Consider the following 22,027-nt stretch of genomic DNA (forward strand, 5'->3'; position numbering starts at 1 on the left):
TTGGAAGGTGATTTTACTCTAGTTAATCATCAGTTCGTCCTAGTATTGTGTGTTGGGTATGAAATCCCACTTCCCCCCCTCCCCCCCCAAACACTGATGCTGGAAATCTGAAGTAAAAACAGGAGGAACTGCTCAGTCAATTTTGGGTTTGTGACCTTGAAGAAATGAAGCAAGGTACTTTTCAGTAATGCAAAAGGTGAGGGAGTGATGTGTAGAACAAATGGAATGTCTGTGATAGGATGTTGAACTGACTTGGTGTTGGTAGTTACTAGCTTCATATAATATATTGTTAATTGAAAACTAGATATCAGCCTGGCAGGCCAAACTTATACAGATAAAATTAGATAAACTGGTCTAAGATGATATTAATAAACAAAAATAAATGGAAATGCTGGAAAACCTACTGAATTTTCTCTTTTTGTTTTTACTGTGTTTTGAGCAGGTATGTTTTTCAAGCAGCATCTTGAGCTGCTATTACCATTATAACCTCTGAAGGTTTAAAATCTGTCTTCCATTCAGTCTGTACCCAGCGATCTCCTGATATCGGATCTTTTAAATGACTTGCTTTCTCTTTTTGGTCCTGTGTCCAGGTCTTTGGCCAACTTGTCATTGGGTAATATAGCACAGAAACAGGCCTTTCAGCCCAACTCATCAATGCTAACCCTAGTGCCTTCTTGTGCTAGTTTTGTTTGCTTGCATATGACTCATATCCCTCTAAACCTCTCTGTTAACCTGCCTAAATGTATTTTAAACATCTTAATTGTAACCACCTCTACCACTTCCTCTTGCAGGTTGTTTCACATACTCATCACCTTGGACAATCTTGCCCTTTGGACCCCCTCTAAATATTTCCCTACTTATCCTAAAATTAGGAGATTAGATTTACAGGAGACTCTGGAAATAAGACTATGATGCTACACCTTATTTATACTCTTGATGATCTTATAAACCTCTATGGGGTCATTCCTTGGTCTCCTTTGCTCCAGGCAACCGTCCCAGTCTGCTCAAGTCATCCAGTTCCGGCAATATCCCTTTGGATCTTTTCTACACTCTTTCTAAAGAAGCTTGCCCTCACTCCTCACTCCAAGCAGGATTTTGTGTGCATTACATCCCAGTGTTTGGAAGAATAAAGCAGCTGAATTTCAAGTAGACCTGAAGACACGGGGATAGATTCATACCAGAGTCAGCAGAACAAGCTGGGTAAACGGATGCAAATACCATTTTGGTTTTAAAGTCCACATGATTTGTCTTCAAAAGCCAAAGCAACTTCTAATAGTGCTCATTCTCCGCTTGGTCGCTCTCATCGTGCTATCATCTTTTAAGTGATCCGATGTTCAGTCAGGTCATTTAGTTTATGACAGGCTTTATATTAAAGGAGAAGGAAGTTTGGCAGGGTAGAACTTCACCAGTGAAAAATAACATTGAGTCAAACTGGCTTCAACCAGGACTGCTTATTTTGTGACTGTGCTTTATAATATTACAGTACAGAATATAATATTGCATTACAGAGAAAGTGGCGTGCAGGGGGCATGACAACGTAGGTTGGGAGGTTAAGAGTTTAACGTATGAGAGGGCCCATACAAGAGTCTCATAGCTTGGATAGAAAAAGCCCTCAACGTGCACTCAAGCTCTTGTATCTTTGGGAGAGGCTGGGATGGGGGAGGGGCTTCCTTGATTACGAGGGCTGCTCTCCCAAGGCAACGGGAAGTGTAGGTGGAGTTACTGGAGGGGTAGCTTGTTTTCCTGATGGATTGGGCTGTGTTCACAATCCCTGTAAATTCTTGCGGCATTGGGCAGAGCAGTTGCCATGACAAGCTGTGATGATTCCAGACAGGATGCTTTCTATTGGTAAAAACTGGTAGGAGTGTGGGGAGCCCCTGTCCACGTTGTTTGAATAAAACATTGCATAGGAATGTGGCCAGGCCCATCTTTGGCAACACTGGGGCAAGGTAGAAATTAGTTGGGGAGCCCTCTGGTGCACTGTTCCTGTGGAACAGTATTATCCCAACCCCTACTGATCTCAGTTCCCTCACCTTCCCCATCACCCCTTGGTTCCAGAAATAATTCTCAATTCCAGGTCTCCAACCCTGAACACTGGCTTCCTGTGCAATCTTTCAACCTCCCTGATGGATCCTGGGCCCTGTGGTACTTTGTGCCCTACGTGGTGTCAGCACACCATGTGTGAAGTACAGTATGTTTATAAGCCATTAACCTTGTGTCTCTGCATCAACAAGACCTAGATTTTCTGCCAACATTATCATCTGCCATTCAGGGTCAAACACTTGATTCATTCCCACATCTTGGGAGCCACCACTTGGTGAAGGCAGACGTCAGTAATGAAATGAGCTATCACCTTCAATACACCAACACAGCCTTTGGCTGATTGTGGAAGAGGGTGTTTGAAGATGAGACACTAGACCTTGTACAAAACTCATGGTCTACGGGGCCACAAGATGCTCTGGATGTTGCTGTATGTGGCCCAGATGTGGCCCATACCCTGCTCCTGCACTGTCACGATCATGCAGTATGTTAGATGGGCACATGAATTTGTGGAGAATGGAAGGATATCAGAATCAGAATCAGGTTTATTATCACCGGCATGTGACATGAAATTTGTTAACTTAGCAGTAGCAATTCAATGAAATGCATAATATGCAAGAGAAAAAAAAATAAATAAGTAAATCAATTACACTATTCATATATTGAATAGATCAAAAATTGTGCAAAAACAGAAAGACTGTATATTTAAAAACAAGTGCGATAGTGTCCAAGGGTTCAATGTCCATTTAGGAATCAGATGGCAGAGGGGAAGAAGCTGTTCCTGAATCACTGAGTGTGTGCCTTCAGGCTTCTGTATCTCCTACCTGATGGTAACATTGAGAAAAGGGCATGCCCTGGGTGCTGGAGGTCCTTAATAATGGACGCTGTCTTCTGAGACATGGCTCCCTGAAGTCCTGGGTACTTTGTGGGCTAGTACCCAAGATGGAGCCGACTAAATTTATGACCCTCTGCAGCTTCTTTCAGTCCTGTGCAGTAGCCCCTCCCTCCCCATACCAGACAGTGATGCAGCCTGTCAGAATGCTCTCCATGATACACTTATAGAAGTTTTTGAGTGTATTTGTTGGATTGTGTACAGGCGAATGAGGTGTAGTTTAATTTGGCATCATGCTTGGCACTGACATTGTGGGCTGAAACGGCCCATTTCTGAACATTACTGTTACAAGTTCTGTGTATAATCAGCAATGAAGCAAATGGGATTGCTTAACGACACAAGATGCAAGTTGTAGAATCATAGAGCATTACAGCACAGAAACAGGCTCCTCAGCTCATCTAGTCTGTGCTGGCCTAGTTCCATCTACCTGCACCTGGACCATAGTCTTCCATATCTCTTCCATCCACTTACCTACCCAAACTTCTCTGAAATGTTCCAGCTGAACCTACATCTACTATTTCTGCTGGCAGCTCACTCCATACTGCCACCACACTCTGAGTGAAGAAGTTCCCTTCCAGACTCCCCTTGAATATTTCACCTTTCACCCTAAAGCTATCACCTCTAATTCTATTCTCATCCAACTTGAGCGGAGAAAGCCTGCATGCAACACCCTACCCATACTCCTCCTAATTTTGTGTACATCTGTAAGATACCCACTCATTCTCCTGCACTGCAGAGAATAAAGTCCTAAACTATTCAGTCTTTCCCTGTCCTCAAGTTCTTTCTTTTCACTCATTGAAGGTTGATATCTTTCCTGTTGGTAGGTGACCAGAATTGTACAGAGTGTTCTAAATTCGACCCCACCAATGTCAAGTCCAAGTTCAAGTTTAATTGTCATTCAACCAAACATAAATCCAGCCATACAAAATAGTGTTACTCTGGGGCCATGCTGGAGTACTGCAAAACACAATCTAACAGTCATGCACAGTGTAAGGCACATATAGCACATATAAGATATCAGTAAATACAATCACACAAAAAATATAGTCCAGGTCCCTGAGTCTAGGAATGTTGGAGCAGTCTGCAGTTGAACACAATAGTTTGTATTCTGCTGAGTGGACACTGGTGGGGGAGGGAGTGGTGATTGAGGTGGCAGCACTGACTCTAGCGTTTGCAGACATCTCCCCTGGGCAGCTGCAGCTAAGCAACACCGTGGCTTGAGGCCTGGTCTTTGCTACAGCTGAGGTCACACGGGTCTTGCAATCATAAAAAAAATTATGTTTAAAGAAAGCAGTAACACCTTTGGTTTGCCACTTAGAAGCTGCTGCGAGTGAGCACGCCGCCATCTTACCAGACCATCTTATACAACTTCAACATGGGAATCCAGCACCCGTACTTAAGGCCTTGATTTATGAAGGCCAGTGTGCGAAAAGCTCTCTTTACAAGCCTATCTGTCTGTGATGCCACTTTAAAAAAAATCATGAAACTGTATTCCCAGGTCCCTTTGTTCTTATACACATCTCACTGTCAGTCCTACCCTGGTCTGTCCTGCCAGAAGTGCAACGCCTCACACTTGTCTGCATTGTCTTACTTTCAGCCCTTTTACCCAGCGGGCCCAAATCAATTAGTAAGCTTTGTTGGCCTTCTTTGCTGTGCGTCATACCCCAAATCTGAGAAAAAGAATTTGAGGATCAGCAGGGCTGAAGGAAATTACAGAGGTGGAACGGAAACACCAAAAGATGAGGGTGGGAAGTGGAGATGCGGGGAGACCAGGATCAATGTCAGTCAGGAAATGCAGAATGATCCTCCACTGTTGCTCATCATTTAGGCAAAGCATTTGCTGTCTGGTGTGAACACTATTGTTTGATGACATTTGATGAAGCACGGCACATGAACCAGTTTAATCACTAACATATCTGTAATATAAACAAGCTGGTTTTTCAGGATTGTTTTGATTTTTTTTGCATTGCCAAATTTTCTAATACTTTTATAAGCATTATCTATGGTATGCAGGCCAATACAGTACACTCCCCTGCCATAATTTTAAGTAATTATTTGTATTTGTTTATTTCTTCTAAAGTATATTGGCTACCTCTCCACACTACTTTGGAAACTGGAAACCCCAAAACTTATTCTTCAGGCAATATTCAGGCATCTCTGCACCACATTCCCCCAAAGCTGAGGGAAGAGCCACCGTTTTGTTAGGAAGTTCTGTGCAACTGAAAACGGACTGGAGGGGCCTTGAGACCAGGATGATTAGGCATGTGGTACTGGGTGTGACCTTGGTACAGGGAGGGTGAGTGGGTTGGTGCTGTTTATGGAGCTGGGAACAATGTCCATGAGGAGCCCACCCAAAATGGATCCCAGTCCAGTTGGAAGTACCTGACTTTCATGGGAATAACCAGAAATTGAGACTCCCAGGACAGTTTAGTCTAAGTTGCCTTGAAAAAAAAAATCCATCATGACTGCAGGTTGTGTATAACACATTGCTGAGTGCAGTTGAGATGCCATCGACTCATGCTGACCCTATGGATAGTGTAGTTGTCCTAGGGTTTTCGTGGCAAAATGCAGAAGTAGATTGCCAGGCTTTTCTTCTGCACAGATACTACTGCTTCCCAGTTTGGGACCTGGCCATTCACCTTGAGGTCCAGTGTTGATGCCACTGCACCACCAGCCAGACCGAGTAGAATGGTACAATACAGAAACAGGCCCTTCGGCCCACAGTCTCTGCACCAAACATAATGCTAACTTAAACTCATCTCTTCTGCTTGCACATGATCCATATCCTTACATATCCCAGTTCCTGGCTGAAAGCCTCTTCATGTTAATATTTCTGGAGTGGTGCAAAATAGTTTGAAAATAGTTATCCTTGCATTTTGCTTTGGAGAACATAAATCCATTTTCAAACATGTAACACTGGAGAAAATATCAAAATATAATGGGATTTCTAGCCCATCCTTCTTCGCTCCATGATAGAAGGAGGAATATTTGGAAATCTATCTGCCACCAATTCAACCACTCTCTTAATCTATTATCAATGCCCTTTATTTAATTTTATAATGCCCTTTATGTCATCTCAGGGATTTACAATGCCATCAATCTTTGTGTAATTGAAAACCTGGGTATCTGGTTGACTCATGCATTAACTACGTCAGTGATAAATGTAGTGGACAGGTGAGACCCAAGCAGAAATCCTCTTGTGACAAAGCAGTGTTTGTGTCCTACGAGATCATCTAGATACCCCCTACTCAATGCCTACTTTCATCTGCCACCTAACTGATCTCCTCAATACATGAGCTTCAGTTTTAGGCAGCTGTCTCATAGATGGAACTTTATCATGTACATTATAAATGTCTATATACCTGTGATTACAAACCCAGGGTAATGTGGTTGGCATTTTACTGCTTCAGATTGTTCTGTCTGTTGTCATGTATGACTTTGAATAAATGCAGGTTCTTTCTTTCACAGTTAGAGAGTTGTTGACTACAAATTGTGATGTAATTATTCCCAGAAACAGTGGTGATTGACTAATTGCAGAGTATTCAATGCTGACGATTGCAGTGTTATAAATGATTCAAATGCATTTCAAGCATGTCATTTGCTTTGAAATTATCCTCCTTCTATTCTTTGCTTCTAACAAACTTACCCTTCTTATAATGTCATACATGCAGAAACAGGCTCTGTCAGCCCAGTCTGTCCATGTGTACCGTGGACCATCTGGGCTAATCCCATTTTCCCACATTAGACCTGTATTCCTTTACTACTTTCCTACCTAAGTACCTGTCCAAATACTTTGTAAACATGTGTAATTGGATCTGCCTCTAGCACAGTGAGCACAGTATTGTAGAGACACAAAGTGATGTCACAAAAATGTCTTTCTCTTTCTGTTCTTTTCCCTCTTCTCTTTATATAGATTGGCCGAGACATTGAATCTCCTCAGGTTTTGGGGATCCTAAACTAGCACCATGTTTTGTGTCATTGTCTAAATGGGTACCCCTGAAAAATTCTGAAATGGCCTAAAAAAATGGACACATTGTTAAGGTGGTTCACACACAGAAGCACTCACTAAAGCGGGATCTGTACCATTCCCTGATTGGCCCAGGCTCCAAATGGTCATTAGTTTATTATTGTTACATGTAGCAAAATAGCATGAAAAGCTTTGTTTTGTATGCCACCCAGACAGAGCATTTCTTACAGAAGAACATTCAAGCACTAGCAAAAGGAAAACAATGACTGAATTCAGAATACAGAGACAGTGTAGTACAGTTGGACAAATAAGGTTGAAGGGCCATGACAAGGTAGACTGTGTGATCCAGAGTGAGTATGCAGTGCAGTGATCTGAGACAGGCGTTGATGCTCAGTCCTTAAAGGCACACTCCCTTTGTAGATTGAGCCCCAATGCCACGGCAGCAGGATATCCTGATATCTTTCCTGTTGGTAGGTGATCAGAACTGCTCACGGTACTCTAAATTCAGCCTCACCAACAACATGTTCAGGTTCATGTTTAATTGCACCCAGTAAGTAATCAACAGGTATGAAACTGATGCCTTCTCTATCATTGCGGGGGATTTCAACCAGATCAGCTTGAAGAAGCCTCTGAACAACTACCACCAATGTATCACATGAGGAGCCAGCACACCTGACCACTGCACCAAGATGGTATGGTCAAGGGAAACGGAGAAGCACTTACAGGGCTGCTTTGAGTCAGTGGACTGGACAATATTCAGGGATTCATCTTCAAGTCTGAATGAATACGCCAGTTTCACCAACTTCATCAAAACCTCTGTGGATGAGTGTTTGCCTTTGAAAAAATACCAGATGTACCCAAACCAAAAGCTGTGGACGAACCAGGAGATTCGTAGTCTGCTTAGGGCATTCAAAACCAGAGATCCCTATATAAGAAGTCCAGGTACAACCTACGGAAGTCTATCTTAAGAGTGAAAAGAACCATTTCAATTGAGGTTAGCAATGGAAGCGGATGCACGCCACCTCTGGCATTTTTTGCAGGCCATTACTTTCTACAGAATGAAACCTAACATCATGAATGACAATGATGAGCTCAATACCTCTTATGCTCGCTTTGAAAAGGAAAATAAAACTACATCTATGTGAATTCCAGTAGCGTCCGGTGATCCTGTGATCTCTGTCTCAAGAGGCTGATATTAGAATATCTTTCAACAGGGTGAATCCTCCCAAGTTGTCAGGCCCTGACGGTGTACCTGGGAGGGCTCTGAAAAAACATGCCAGCCACTGGCGGTAGTGTTCAAGGTCATCTTCAATCTCTCACTGCTGCAGTCGGAGGTTTCCACCTGTTTTGGAAGGGCGACAGTCATGCCAGTGCCTAAGAAGAGCAGGGTGAGCTGCCTCAATGACTATTGCCCAGTGGCACTCACATCTACTGTGATGAAGTGCTTTGAGAGGTTGGTAATGTCGAGAAACAACTCCTGCTTAAGCAAGGACCAAACTGCCGTTTGCCTGTCACTACAGTAGGTCTACAGCAGATGCAATCTCACTGGCTGTCCACCTGGTCTTGGATCAAGTGGACAATAGTGATACTTAACTCACACAAAAAGGCGGCATCCATCATTAAAGATCCCATCACCCAGGACATGCCCTCTTCTCACTGCTGCCATCAAAGAGGAAGGTACAGAAGCTTGAAGACACATACTCAGTGTTTCAGGAGCAGCTTCTGTCCTTCCACCATCAGATTTCTGAATGGACAATGGGCCCATGAACACTTCCTCAGTAATTTTCCCTCTCTTTTTGCATTACTTATTTAATTTACAATTTATATATACTCATTGTAATTTATAGTTTTCATTACTATCTATTGCAATGTACTGCTGCTGCATAACAGCAATTTCATGACATATACCAGTGATATTAAACCTGGTTACAATTCTTATTCTGATTCCTGTCATTGTGAGTAACAGTACTCTATCAAACAGCAGGGATATATTTGTGTCATCACAAGATGTGTCATGGTGAGTTGCTCACCTTTGAAAATAGACACGACATCCTCAAGAGGCTAAGGAAGTTTGGCATGACTCCTTTGACGTTCTACCAACTTTTATAGGTGCACCGTCAAAAGCCCGTCCTGCCTCAATGGGATGGACTCTGTCCTTAAGCCTGGTGATACGTGCTTTCATACTTCTGTGTTCTGTGCCTGAAGGGAGAGTGGAGAGGAGAGAATGCCCAGGGTGGATGGGGTCTTTGATTATGTTGGCTACTTTACTGAGGCATTAAGAAGTATAGACAGAGACCATAGAGGAGAGGCTGGTTACTGTGATACTCTGATCTGTGTCCATAACATCCTGCAGTTTCCTGCAATCACAGGTAGAACTGTTGCAATACTAAGCTGTGGTGCATCTGGGAAGGATGCTTTCTATGGTGCAACTATAAAAATTAATGAAGAAAGGGTATGAGCTAGTGATGATGGCCCATGTGTGTATAGCAATATAGTCAAAGGCTACCTAGAGTTGTGGGAGGCTGCGGTCATGATGAATTCTATTGACTGATGTACCATCTGTTTACCACCGTATTTGAATGTAAAATATGGCAGCTGAGCGAATCTGTTACAGGTGGTGATGAAAGTGAGCTGTACAGGAGGGCACAGTGCATTGGTAAGAAAGTTGCAGATGCAGTTAGTGCAGTCCTACGATCGTACCTGTAAGAAATTGTTTTCTGTGAAGTTGATAAACAATAGCAGTCAAGGACTAGATAGATAGATAGATAGATAGATAGATACTTTATTCATCCCCATGGGGAAATTCAACTTTTTTTCCAATGTCCCATACACTTGTTGTAGCAAAACTAATTACATACAGTTTTATCTAGAGATAGAGAATGTGAAAATTTCTCTCTCTACAGAGGAGTCCCAGGCAATAAAACTATTGCAGTGTTTAAAAGACTTATAGTTAGGTACGTGGAGAAAAAATGTTTAGAGGGATAAGGGCCAAATGCAGTTTGGTGGGTCTCTTGGTTAATTTGGGCTGAAGGATATGCTTGCATGCTGCAGTACTGATGTTAATAAGTTTGACAAGGATCCTGGGGAAGGGGTGAACACACAATAACTATGATCTGTTTGTCCCTTTTATCCTTCATTCTTCATTCTATTTTAATACACAATCCCTCAAGGAAATTCGTAAAGATAACATTAACTATAATGACTGGAATGCTAATCTTAGTAGGCAATACAGTGTGTTGATTCGCCCCTCAGTGTGTTATGTAATGAAGCGTCGGTCGTAGAGTAATTGAGTAATACAATACAGAAATAACCCCTTCCATCCAACTCATCCATGCCAGCCACGGTGCCTTGCTGAGCTAATTCCATTTGCCTGCATTTGGCCCATATCCCTCTAAACCTTTACTGTTATGAAACAGCTAAAATATCTTTTAAAATATTTTAATTCTACTCACCCCTACCATTTCTACTCGCAGGTTGTTCCACATACCCACCATCCTCTTTGTGAAAGAAATTGCCCCTCTGGTCTCCTTTTAAATCATTCCCCTCTCATCTTAAATCACCTGGCAACAATGCTCAATAGTGTTTGATTTCCCCCACCCCAGGAAAAATTCTGACCATCCACTTTATTTATATAGCTTCTTCAGCTTCCTTTGCTCCAAAGAAAACTCTCCTGGCCTACAGTCTCTCCTTATAAGTCAAGCCCTCCATTTCTGGCAGCACTCTTATGAATCTTTTCTGCAACCTCTCGGATAAATCCAGAGGCCTTAAAATCTTTAAACGTCCCAAATGCTTTGGACTCCTCTGACCCTGTAGAGAGAGTGAGGTCTGTATTCTTGGTGCTGTCTAGGTAAAACTTTCTCCTGAATTTGTTAGTGATAGTGTCTTTTACTTCCTAGATTTCTTGTGGTCAAGTCCAGCACATCACAGAACCACCCGTCCACCTCCATTTCCTGTTTTTTATGCCCGTGATCCCTTGGTGGGATGTGTTGATTCCAACTTGAGCCTTCCTTCCCTTTTGTTTCGTATACATAGTATTAATTATTGTCAGAATCTCCAAGAGATGGTACTGTGTCAAAGAAAATCAGAGGGAAAAATGCTCTGTTTATGCAACACACACTGTAGTTTTCTGAGCAGAATTGCAAACGATTTGCAAATGGTGGTGTCTGAAAAGAGGTTGCTGTCCAAGTTGCATGCCATCTTGGACAACGTCTCTCATCCACTCCATAATGTACTGGTTGGGCACAGGAGTACATTCAGCCAGAGACATATTCCACGGAGATGTAACACTGAGCGTTATAGGAAGTCATTCCTGCCTGTGGCCATCAAACTTTACAACTCCTCCCTTGGAGTGTCAGACACCCTGAGCCAATAGGCTGGTCCTAGACTTATTTCCACTTGGCATAATTTACTTATTATTATTTAATTATTTATGGTTTTATATTGCTATATTTCTACACTATTCTTGGTTGGTGCGACTGTAACGAAACCCAATTTCCCTCGGCATCAATAAAGTATGTCTGTCTGTCTGTCTGTTGATTTAAACTTCCCTAAAATGTTTACTCGTTCTGACGGAAAAATGGGGTCCAATAGTGAAACAAGGTGTACGACCAGAAGGCATGCATCCCATAACAGGTTTCTGAACCAATACCTCAGGTATTAGCAGATTAATTCTGAATCTGACATATGACGAGAGATCCCAGGGAGAAAAGCTGTGGCCACTTGCCTTTGAACTAAGTGACACAAGGTCATATGTTGTGAAATATTTTGTCTTGTGCAAGGTGATATTAATCTCCCCAAAACTACTGAGTGGGGTGTGGGGAGAGTGAAGTGTCTGAAGGGTGCAGTTAATTGCAGATTTGAGAACTGTAATTAAGCTAAGGGTTATGAAACTAAGGCTGGCAGGTGGAGTTGAGAAACAGTCTTAATTGAATGGTGGAGGAGGCAGGAGGTTAATTTGGATAAATGTGAGATGTTCTAATTTGGGAAGACAAGTGAGGGTAGGACTTTCACAGTAAATGGACAAGCCCAGGGGAGTGTTGTAGAACAGAGGGATCTAAGAGTACAAGGACAAGGTTCATTTCAAGTGATGTTGCGGATAGATGATGTGTTGAAGGCGTGCCAGCTTTTCTCAGTCAGGGCAATGAGTATAGAACTTGGGATTTTATGTTTGTAATTGGACAAGATGTTGGCGAGGCTGCACTTAGCATATTCTGTTCCGTTTTCTATTAAGCTGGGAAGAGTGCAGAGGAGATTTGAGAGAATATTGCTGGGAGTCAAGGGTCTAAGCTATGGAGAGAGGTTGCAGGTATAGGAGAATGAGGGGTGATATTGATCCATGAACTCTTGAAGACTACCTCGCTGTTCCTCATTTGCACTTTTATTTACTTTTACTGTAGCTTATAATCTGTTATGCCTGCACGGTACGCTGCCACAAGTCAGTAACGTCAGTGATAATAAGCCTGGTTCTGATTCTGATCTTGCAGAAGTGTATAAAGTTATAAGGGGCTTAGATGGGATCTTTTTCCACAGAGTTAGGGAATAAAGAACTTTTAAGAACTTTTTAAAAGCTATTATTAATGCTTTTTCAGATAGTGATTTAGATGCATATCATATTTTTTACTGAGTTAAGTATTGTATGTAATTAGTTTTGCTACAACAAGTGTATGGGACATTGGAAAAAAGTTGAATTTCCCCATGGGGATGAATAAAGTATCTATCTATCTATCTATCTAAAGAACTGGAAGGCATAGGTGTAAGGTGAGAGGGGAGAGATTTAATAGGAACCTGAGGGGCAATATTTTCTCCTAGAGAATGATCAGTAAATGGAATGAGTTGCAAGAAGAAGTGGTTGAGGCAAGTATATTAATACTTTAATTGTACTTGGGTCGAGTGGCAGGGAAGCTGTGTGGCCTTGGTTGTAGCGAGGAGTAGGCCTCAATTGGCGTGTTTTTACAGCTGGCCAGAGAGAGGCGCCAGAGCTGGTGCGCACAGCACGTAAACTGGAGTCAGTGCTGCCCCCAGTGTTCACTCAGCAGAAGACAAGCTGTATTGTGTTCAACTGCAGCCTACTGCAACATTCATGAACTACCCAGGGTCTTGGGCTGTATATTTTTGTGTGACTGTATTTTACAGATATTTATATGTGCTTGCTATCTTATATGTGCCTTGTGCAATGTGTGACTTTTGATACTGTTTTGCACCTTAGCCACAGCGTAACCCTGTTTCATTGGGCTGTACTCATGTTTAGTCTAATGACAATTAAACTTGAGGTTGAACTTGACAGGTACATGGATAGCAAATGCTTATTGAACATATGGGCCACATCTTAGCAAAAGAATAGATGGGAACCATGGTCCAGTTGGGCCAAAAATTCTGTTCCTGTGCTGTATGATTCTGAGGTTCAAAATTGCCTCCTCCCCATCAGCTTTGCTTCACAATGGTGTTATATGTTGTCCTTCTAATCCAGATCTTTCCCCCAATCCTTGTAGGTGATCGAATCTGTGGGAATCCTGGTTTACAAGGCCTTAGACTGGGGCCTGAAGGACAATGAAGAACGGGAGCTCAGCCCACCACTGGAGCACTTGATAGACCGCATGACAAATATCCTGGACGAAGGGCTAGCAGCTGAAGGAAGCCTGGATGAAGGGTATGATGGTCAGGACGAAGAGGACGAACAGAAGGAAATTACCACGATAAGGAACTTTAAACATGTGATGATGGTGAGTCCGCATTTCAAATGACCCTCTCTTGCTTGATGTATTGTAGCTTTTATCTTATGTGATGGACTTTCATTTGTTGGATAAACATGAAAAGTCTCTCATTACACAACATTGTCCTGTTTACATTCATGGCGAACATGTCCCCATTTAAAATAAAACGATGCGTGGCTGTTGTTGGTTGTCAATAGATTGTCAGTGGGCAATCAGACTCGATGGCCTAAATCCTACGTTTAATCAGGCCAGTGGAATAAGATCTGTTTTATTAAAAGCTCTGACATAGGATATTTGCACCAGCAAGACCATTCTACTGATTATGCTCCGCATGTACCTCTGTTTCATCTAATTCCTTCGATATATCATTTGAGGTTGTGGTTGCATCATTACAGGAAGGATGTGGAAGATTTGGAGTGGATACAGATGTGGTTTATACTATGCTGCCTGGATTCAGAATCAGAATCAGGGTTAATAACACAAGCACACAGTATGTTGTAAAATTTATTGTGTAGCAGCAGCAGTATATTGCAATACATAATATTAAAAACTAAATTACAATAAGGTATAGTGAGTGTGTGTGTGTATACACACACACACACACACACACACACACATTATATTAAGTAAGCAGTGAAATAAGAGAGCAGAAAGAAGTGAGGTACAGTAATGCATATGGTTCATTGTTCATTCAGAATTCTGATGTTGGCGGGGAAGAGTCTGTCCCTGAAATGTTAAATGTGTATCTTCAGGGTCCTCTGCAACCTCCTTTTATGAGAATGATACAGACCAATTTAGTTCTAATGATGGAGCAAATTAATTTCAGCAAATAGGATCTCAGCACCGATGGATTGTCATGGTGTCACATCGAGAATACCAGCGTGAACGTTTGGGACGTTGGAGCCCCTGAGGGTGGAATTGGAGAATGGAATGGTCATTGGTCGGGAGGGTGGTGTGGGGTGAATTCCATACAGGTGTAAGGGGTGGCCTGAAGAATGAAAATAGTAATTGTCCTCCCGGAGGCATCCCATTCAGAATGCCTGGTGATCACAGGAGCCTCCAACAATCGGTGCCTGTGGGACAACTGATTCGGGTTTACTGCAGTACTCCACAAAGTGCCTAGCCTGGGAGCAATGGTAACCTGTGTGTCCACGATACAGGAATGTTCGAGTTGCTAGGTGACTAACCATGAACATAGTTGGTCAAATTTCTGGTGTAATGAAAATGTCCGTTGTTACATTTTACTCCAAAGAAAATCAATTTTTAAATGTGAACAATATCCAGTAGAATTTATCTTTTTTTATTCATTCAAGGGATGTATCCTTCACAGGCTGAGCCAGCATTTAATTGTCCATCCCACGTTGCCCTTGAGAAGATGGTGGTGAGCTAACTTCGTGAACTGCTGCAGTCCTTGAGGTGTGGGTCCACCCACACTACTGTTAGAGAGAGTACAGGTGTCCCCCGCTTTACGAATGTTCGCTTTATGCCACTTCGCTTTTACAAAAGACCTACGTTAGTAACCTGTTTTCGCATTACAAAGAGGATTTTCGCTTTTAAGAAAATTTTTCCCATATAAATTAATGATTCTTCGCTTTACGCCATTTCGGCTTAAGAAAGGTTTCATAGGAACGCTGTACCTTTGTAAAGTGGGGGGGGGGGGGACACCTGTATGCAGAATTTTGACCCAGTGACAGTGAAATAATAGCAATATGGTGTGGGGCTTGGAGGGCAACTTCCATGTGGTGGCATTCCCCATGCTTCTGCTGCCCTTGTTGTTCTAGTCGGTAGAGGTTGTAGGGTTGTAAGCTGCTATCTAAAGGTTCTAGGTGATTTGCTGTAGTGTATCTGCATCCTACAGATGGTACAAACTACTGCTGCTGCTGTGCAATGGTGGTGGAAAGAAGAAATGGTTGTGCATGTTGTGTCTGTCAAGCAGGTTGGTACTTCCTCCAGCTTCTTGAGTGTTCTTGAAGGTGCACTTGTCTAGGCAAGTTGAGAGTATGCCATCACACCCCTGGCTTGTGCCATGTAGATGGTGGACAGGCTTTGAGAAGTCAGAACGTGAGTTACCACACGATTGCTTGCCTCTGACCTGCTCTTGTAGCCACTCTGTGAATGTGGCTATTCCAGTTCAGTTTTGGCTCACTGGTAACACCAAGATATCGATGCTGCAGGATTCAGTGATGGTAATGACATTGAATGTTATAGTGTGAAGTGATGGAATGTCTCTTGTTGGATATTACTTGTCGCCTGTTAGCCCAGGCCTGGATTTTACCTCACTTCATTTTAAATGTAGACTGCTTCATTATCTGAGAGGTCATGAATGGTGCTGACTACAGTGCAATTATCAGCCAACATCCCTACTTCTGACCTTAGCACTGAAGGAAAATCACTGATGAAGCAGCTGAAGATATTTAGGCCTAGGACACAACCCAAAAGAGCTCCTGCAGAGGCATCCTGTGGCCGTGATAATTGACCTCCAAGCACCACAGTCATCCTCCTTGGTGCTGGCTATAATTCCAACCAGCTGGGCATTTTCTAAGCATTTTCTTTTGCTTTGTTAAAATATATGTATTTATAATAAATAAGTACAATTACTATGCATCTTCTTCTACACTCATTGTGGCCTTAGTTTAGTGCATTCCCTCACAATACACCAATGTTCATATTTCTTCCTTCAACAGTCCACCATGAAGCATTTGATAGGCAGGTGGACAAGCCCACAGTGTGCATAGGCTGTTACATGGAGAGTTTAGAGTAGACGCTCCACTCAAAGAGACATGCTGTCAGTATTGCCTCTGAGAGTATCCAACGTTTCTGTGTGACTGCGTTACACTACTCCATTTCTGATGTTCCTTCCATCATATTAACACGCATTCCACTTGAACTGTTTGTTGATTTGCACATATGCTAACCATCATTAATCATTACTTACACAGTAGCAGCTTTGCTTAAGTAACCGTATATTGTACCGATGAGCTTGGAGTGATTAATGTTCAGTCTGCCTGCTTTAACGAGGCAGAAGATGGGAAGTTGCTTTCTACAGTATCTGCAGAATCTCTCGTGTTTACGAGTTGCTTTCTCCAGCTGTGTCACCAGCTGCTGTCATCCTGGCCTGTCAATGCTTATTTAAACTACTGTCTTTTCATTGGCCATTTAACTGAAAGAATTTTCTGGCAGCAATTGGCTGAAACTGTTTTTGTCCCAACTTTAGATTTAATTTGTTATAAAATCTCTGGCAAGTCTACTTCAATTAGTAAATGAAGTCACTCTCCAGTAAGATTGGTGCTGATGTGTGATTACCTCTCTACACTGGCCTCCTACCTACAGGAAAGATGTAAATAAGGTTGAAAAAGTATACAGAAAATTTACAAGGATGTTGCTGGGTCTGGAGGACCTGAGTTATAAGGAGAAATTGAATAATTTAGAACTTTATTCCTTGGACCGTAGAAGATTGAGGTGAAATTTATCGAGGTATCGATAAGGTAAATGCAAGCAGGCTTTTTCCATTGATCTTGGGTGGGATTATAACGTGGGTTAAGGTTGAAAGGTGAAATGTTTAAGGGGATCATGAGGGGAAATGCCTTCAGTTAGAGGGCTGTAAGAGTGTGGAATGAGCTGCCAGCACAAGTGGTACATTCGAGCTCGATTTCAATGTTTAAGAGAAGTTTGGCTAGGTACATGGATGGTGGAGGTAAAGAGAGCTATAGTACGGGTGCAGGTCAATGGCACTTTAAATGGTTTGGCATGGAAGAGATGGGCCGAAGGGTCTGTTTCAGAGTTGTACTTTTCTATGACTCTATTATTGGTCTTTTGTGCATTTATTTAGCAATCGTCACAATCTCAGACGTTCCTTGGTATTTCATGGCCACTGTGCTTTGAACTGTAGTCATTGGGTGTAACATGGGAAATGTGGCAACCATTTGCTGCACTGGAAGATCTCAAGATTAGCAAAGGAATGAGGACAAAATAACCTGTCTTTTAATGACTGCATGAGGTTAAGAGTTGCCCAAGACACTGGTCAGACTGCCCTGCTTTGCTGTAGAAGGCTTCATTGATTGATTTGAAATCTGGGAGTGTGGCATTCGCTCCAGAAGTGCCTTCAGAGGTTCTCTACTCTCTCACAAGCAATTCTTGCTCCTAACTAGGTGATGGTGAATATCCACATTAATGATTGTCATTGATGAGTTAAAGGTTAAGGAGGGTGACATCTTCAGAATTAGAATTCTTCTTTGTTTAGCTGAAGATTGTAGGAAAGGTGAAAAATGTACTAAGTTAGATGGTGAGAAGCTGCACACTTAGATGATCGTAGTCACAGTGATCATGGAAACAGGACACTTGGCTCATGGAGTTCACGCTGACAATTGTCCACTCATTTATACGCTTATTATTTTGTTTTATTCTTTGCATATTCTCATCAGATTCTACAACTTCCAAACCAAGTGCAATGTACAGTTACTAAGTATCTCCTACTTATCACCCACCAGCTTTCTTCTCGACATTCCCCCAACTGGCTCCATCTGCCTGTCATCCTCAACCTCACCTGGTTCAACCTATCACCTACTAGCCACAGAGTCACTCCTCCCTGCCACTTCTAAAACCTGGCCATCTTCTTTCCAAACTCGCAGTCTCCCTGCAGGGTCTTGGCACAAAATGTCAATCATCCCAACATATCAACATGTTTTTGCTTACCCCTGCATGTGGGAGGAAACTGGAGGAACCCCATTCAGTAACAAGAACTCACAGACAGCTCCTGAGGTCAGGATTGAACCGGGCACTGTGAAGTCACCAGCTATGCCAGGCTTAATTCCTTCCTACTCAGCTTGATGGCAGACTTTGAAAACACTGTATTAAAGCTGCTTTGGATGTTGCACTGTTGGTGCCACGAGTTTTACTTATTGGTGTCACCCTCTAGTTTCACTTTCTTCAATTTTACCTTGCTCCACTGATGAGGCACATAGGCTGAAGCTGTTGGGGTCCTTCATTAAGTATATGGATGAGGTCAGTGGGGGCTGATTACTTTTTTCCAACATGGATGCTAATGTATGGCTTCCTGCCAAGTTCAAAGCCATTTGTGGCCATTGAAGTCCCAACCAGATGTTTTATTTAAACTACAATAGCAGCAAATGTTGGAAATACTCAGCAGGTCATGCTACATCTCTGGGAAAAGAAGCAAAGTTGATATTTCAGGTCCAAGAATCTTCATCTATAAAGCTGCTGTCCGATTCCTGAACACAAATTGGTTCCATAAGCCCCAGTAGACTAACTCCTCCTATCTGCTCACTTATGGATATGGGGACAAGGTGGGAACCGGGTATTGATAGTAGATGATCAGCCATGATCTCAGAATGGGCTCGAAGGGCTGAATGGTCTACTTCTGCACCTATTGTCTATTGTGTATAATTTCTGCAGCTCATTTATTTGTCAAACTCCTCGAGTCAGTCATCTGGGCCTCTAGTTATCAGAGTTGGAAAGGTTTGCTGTTCTTTTCCGAGACCATGCCTTCAACCTACTGGCTGCTCATCCGCTCGATCCAGGTCTCAAGATGCAGAAGGCCACAGTGACTGCAAGTGAAGTGATGTGGACAGAGAAGAGGTCCCACTAATTTCATTGAGGGATATCTACTCTTGTTTGTCATCATGCAGTGGGTAAAGAGCAGAGGGATCAGAAGAACAATTTCTACCACTGAGTTGTCAAGGGGTAACCATATGATTTCCCCCCATTCTCTCCGTTGAACATAGAATGGTGCAGCACAGGGATGGGCCCTTTGGCCCGTGGAGTCTCTGCTGAACTTGCCAAGTTAAGCTAATTCTCCTCTGACCCGCATCCTCCATTCCCCACATATTCATGTCTATATATGGGGCGCCATGGTAGTGTAGCAGTTAGCGCGACACTATTGCAGCTTGGGGCGTCGGAGTTCAGAGTTCATTCCCAGTGTCCTTGTTAAGCAGTTTGAATGTCCTCCCCAAGGAATGCCTGGGTTTCCCTGGGTGCTCCAGTTTCTTCCCACACTCCAAAGATGTAGTTTAACTTGTCATTGTAGATTGTCCTCTGATTAGGCTCGGGTTAGATTGGGGGTTGTTGGCGGAGTGGCTTGAAGGGCCAATTTTGTGCTGTATCTCTTAAAAAATAAATTTTTAAAAAAATTTAACAGCACAACTGGCTCAAGGGAAGCTTCTGTTTGGCTGCTTGAAGACTGTGGAACAGAGCTCTGTGGCATCCCAAACAATTTTTCTCCTGGAACGTGTGACGATAATAAACCAATATGTCTTAAATGTCACTCTTACCTGCTTTCATCACCATCCCTGGAAGCCTGTTCCACGAATAGGAATTGGTATTGTTTTTATCATCACATGAAAAGCTTGTCTGGCATAGTATTCATACGATCAAATCAATACACCGTGCATTGAGCAAGATAGAACAAGGTAAAACAATGACAATGCCGAATAAAGCAACAGCTACAGAGAAAGTACATGCAGGTAGACGATAAAATGTCAGATTCTAATGAAGTAGGTTGTGAGGTCAAGAGTCCATTTTACTGTGTCAGGGGACTATTCGGCTTAGAAGCTGCTCTTGAGCCTGTGGTATGTGCTTCCAGGCCGATGAAAGAGGGGAGAAGAGAGAAGGCCCAGGGTGAGTGTTACTTTCAATCATTAATAAACGAAGGAGCCAAATAAACTGAATATATTGCTTATTTTTAGTGTCCTGCATCAATTATCTTCTGTGGGGTATGTGCAGCAATTCCTGCCAATTAATTTTTAATTCTTTTGAGGTTCCTAAAGCCTTCCTGAAGAGTTGGCAGCTTTAGCCTTCAAGCTCAGCTGGTGACCCGGAAGGCCGTTGTCTGAATTATTAGCAGTGATCTGTGAGGCTAATTTAATTTTACTGTCATTGAATTCCATTTTACAACTTCAGCAAATAAACCTTAATTTACTGCTAGCCATTTCATCAGTACATTAAATAAATAAACGTAATGTTCCAACATTTTAATGTTGCCATGTGTGCTGAATTCTTCATTAATGAGGCAGGATACATTGAAGTCTTCAATGCTCGCTCAGCCTTGTAAGGACTGACACAGACTGAAAAAATCTCCCTTTCTACGGATGACTGGGGAAGGTAAAGGTTGTAGTCACAGGAGGGGGGAAGGGACGCCAGTTTGGTTGCCATGGTAGCTCTTTGTGTTTATCACATGATGAGGAGAGGCGCTGACATCCCTTATTTTTAAGTAGCTTTGAAAGTTGATTCTGTAAGGAGTCCAAGACCTTCTGAAACTGGTTCAAATTCAGATATAATGAGTTTTGTTCAATAGTCTAGTAAATGTTGTTGAACATCTAGAATTTGGGTAATGTAGAATTATCTTGATTTATTGGTTGGAGTAAAGATTCTACCAACCTGTGAGGTGAACTATTATTCAAATTTATTCAAAATTCAAACCATTCAGTATAAACTTGCCTTGACTTCCACAGCCAATCTCCACTTTCCCTTAATCCTTGTGGAAGGAGAATGATCTAGCTGGTGGAGCCAAAGCATCACAGTGAGAGAGACCCGGGTTCAGTCCTGACCTCCGCCGCTGTCTGTGTGGAGTTTACTCGCTCTCCTTGCAACTGTGGCATTGCCCCCGACCCAAATACTCTGTATTCCTTATTTTTTTAATTCCTATTTTTGCACTATTTTGTTATTTATAGTATTTTTATCTCTTTCCACTGTACTGCGGTAAAACAATATATTTCATGACATATACAGTAAATTAGTGATTTAATTCCGTTGTATATTACCCCCAGTGTAGATCTGCGGTCAGAACATCAGTGACAGATTTTCACACAGACCCACTCTCACCCCACCACACCCACACACACCCCACCACACACACCCCACAATACCCACACACACAAAACCACACCCACGCAGACCCCACCAGACCCACTCTGACCCCACTCACACCCCAGCAACCCACACACACCCCACCACCCCCACTAGTCCATCTGAACCCCACACTCACCAGCCCAAACCTATTGACCCACCTGTACTCCACACCCACTGGCCCATCTCTACCCCACACCCACTGGCCCACCTGTACCCCACACCCACCGGCCCACCTGTACCCCACACCCACTGACCCAGCTGTACCCCACACCCACTGACCCACCTGTACCCCACACCCACCGGCCCACCTCTACCCCACACCCACCGGCCCACCTGTACCCCACATCCACCGGCCCACCTGTACCCCACACCCACCGGCCCACCTCTACCCCTCATCCACCGGCCCACCTGTACCCCACACCCACCGGCCCACCTGTACCCCACATCCACCGGCCCACCTGTACCCCACACCCACTGGCCCACCTGTACTCCACACCCACCGGCCCACCTGTACCCCACACCCACCGGCCCACCTGTACTCCACACCCACCGGCC

The 22,027-nt window shown here is 43.0% G+C and overlaps 1 protein-coding gene across 6 annotated transcripts in view; it reads left to right on the top strand.

The window, feature by feature from the left end:
• The window catches only part of LOC140728294 (protein spire homolog 1-like), a 258,068-nt gene that overhangs the window by 82,339 nt on the left and 153,702 nt on the right, over window positions 1–22,027 (top strand). For all 6 annotated transcript variants that reach the window (XM_073046825.1, XM_073046842.1, XM_073046849.1 and 3 more), the window contains one exon: window positions 13,388–13,618. In XM_073046825.1, coding sequence (XP_072902926.1) covers window positions 13,388–13,618 — 231 coding nt within the window. The remainder of the gene's footprint in view (window positions 1–13,387; window positions 13,619–22,027) is intronic.

Source organism: Hemitrygon akajei, chromosome 1, assembly GCF_048418815.1.
Source record: "Hemitrygon akajei chromosome 1, sHemAka1.3, whole genome shotgun sequence".
Classification (NCBI taxonomy): Eukaryota; Metazoa; Chordata; class Chondrichthyes; order Myliobatiformes; family Dasyatidae; genus Hemitrygon; species Hemitrygon akajei.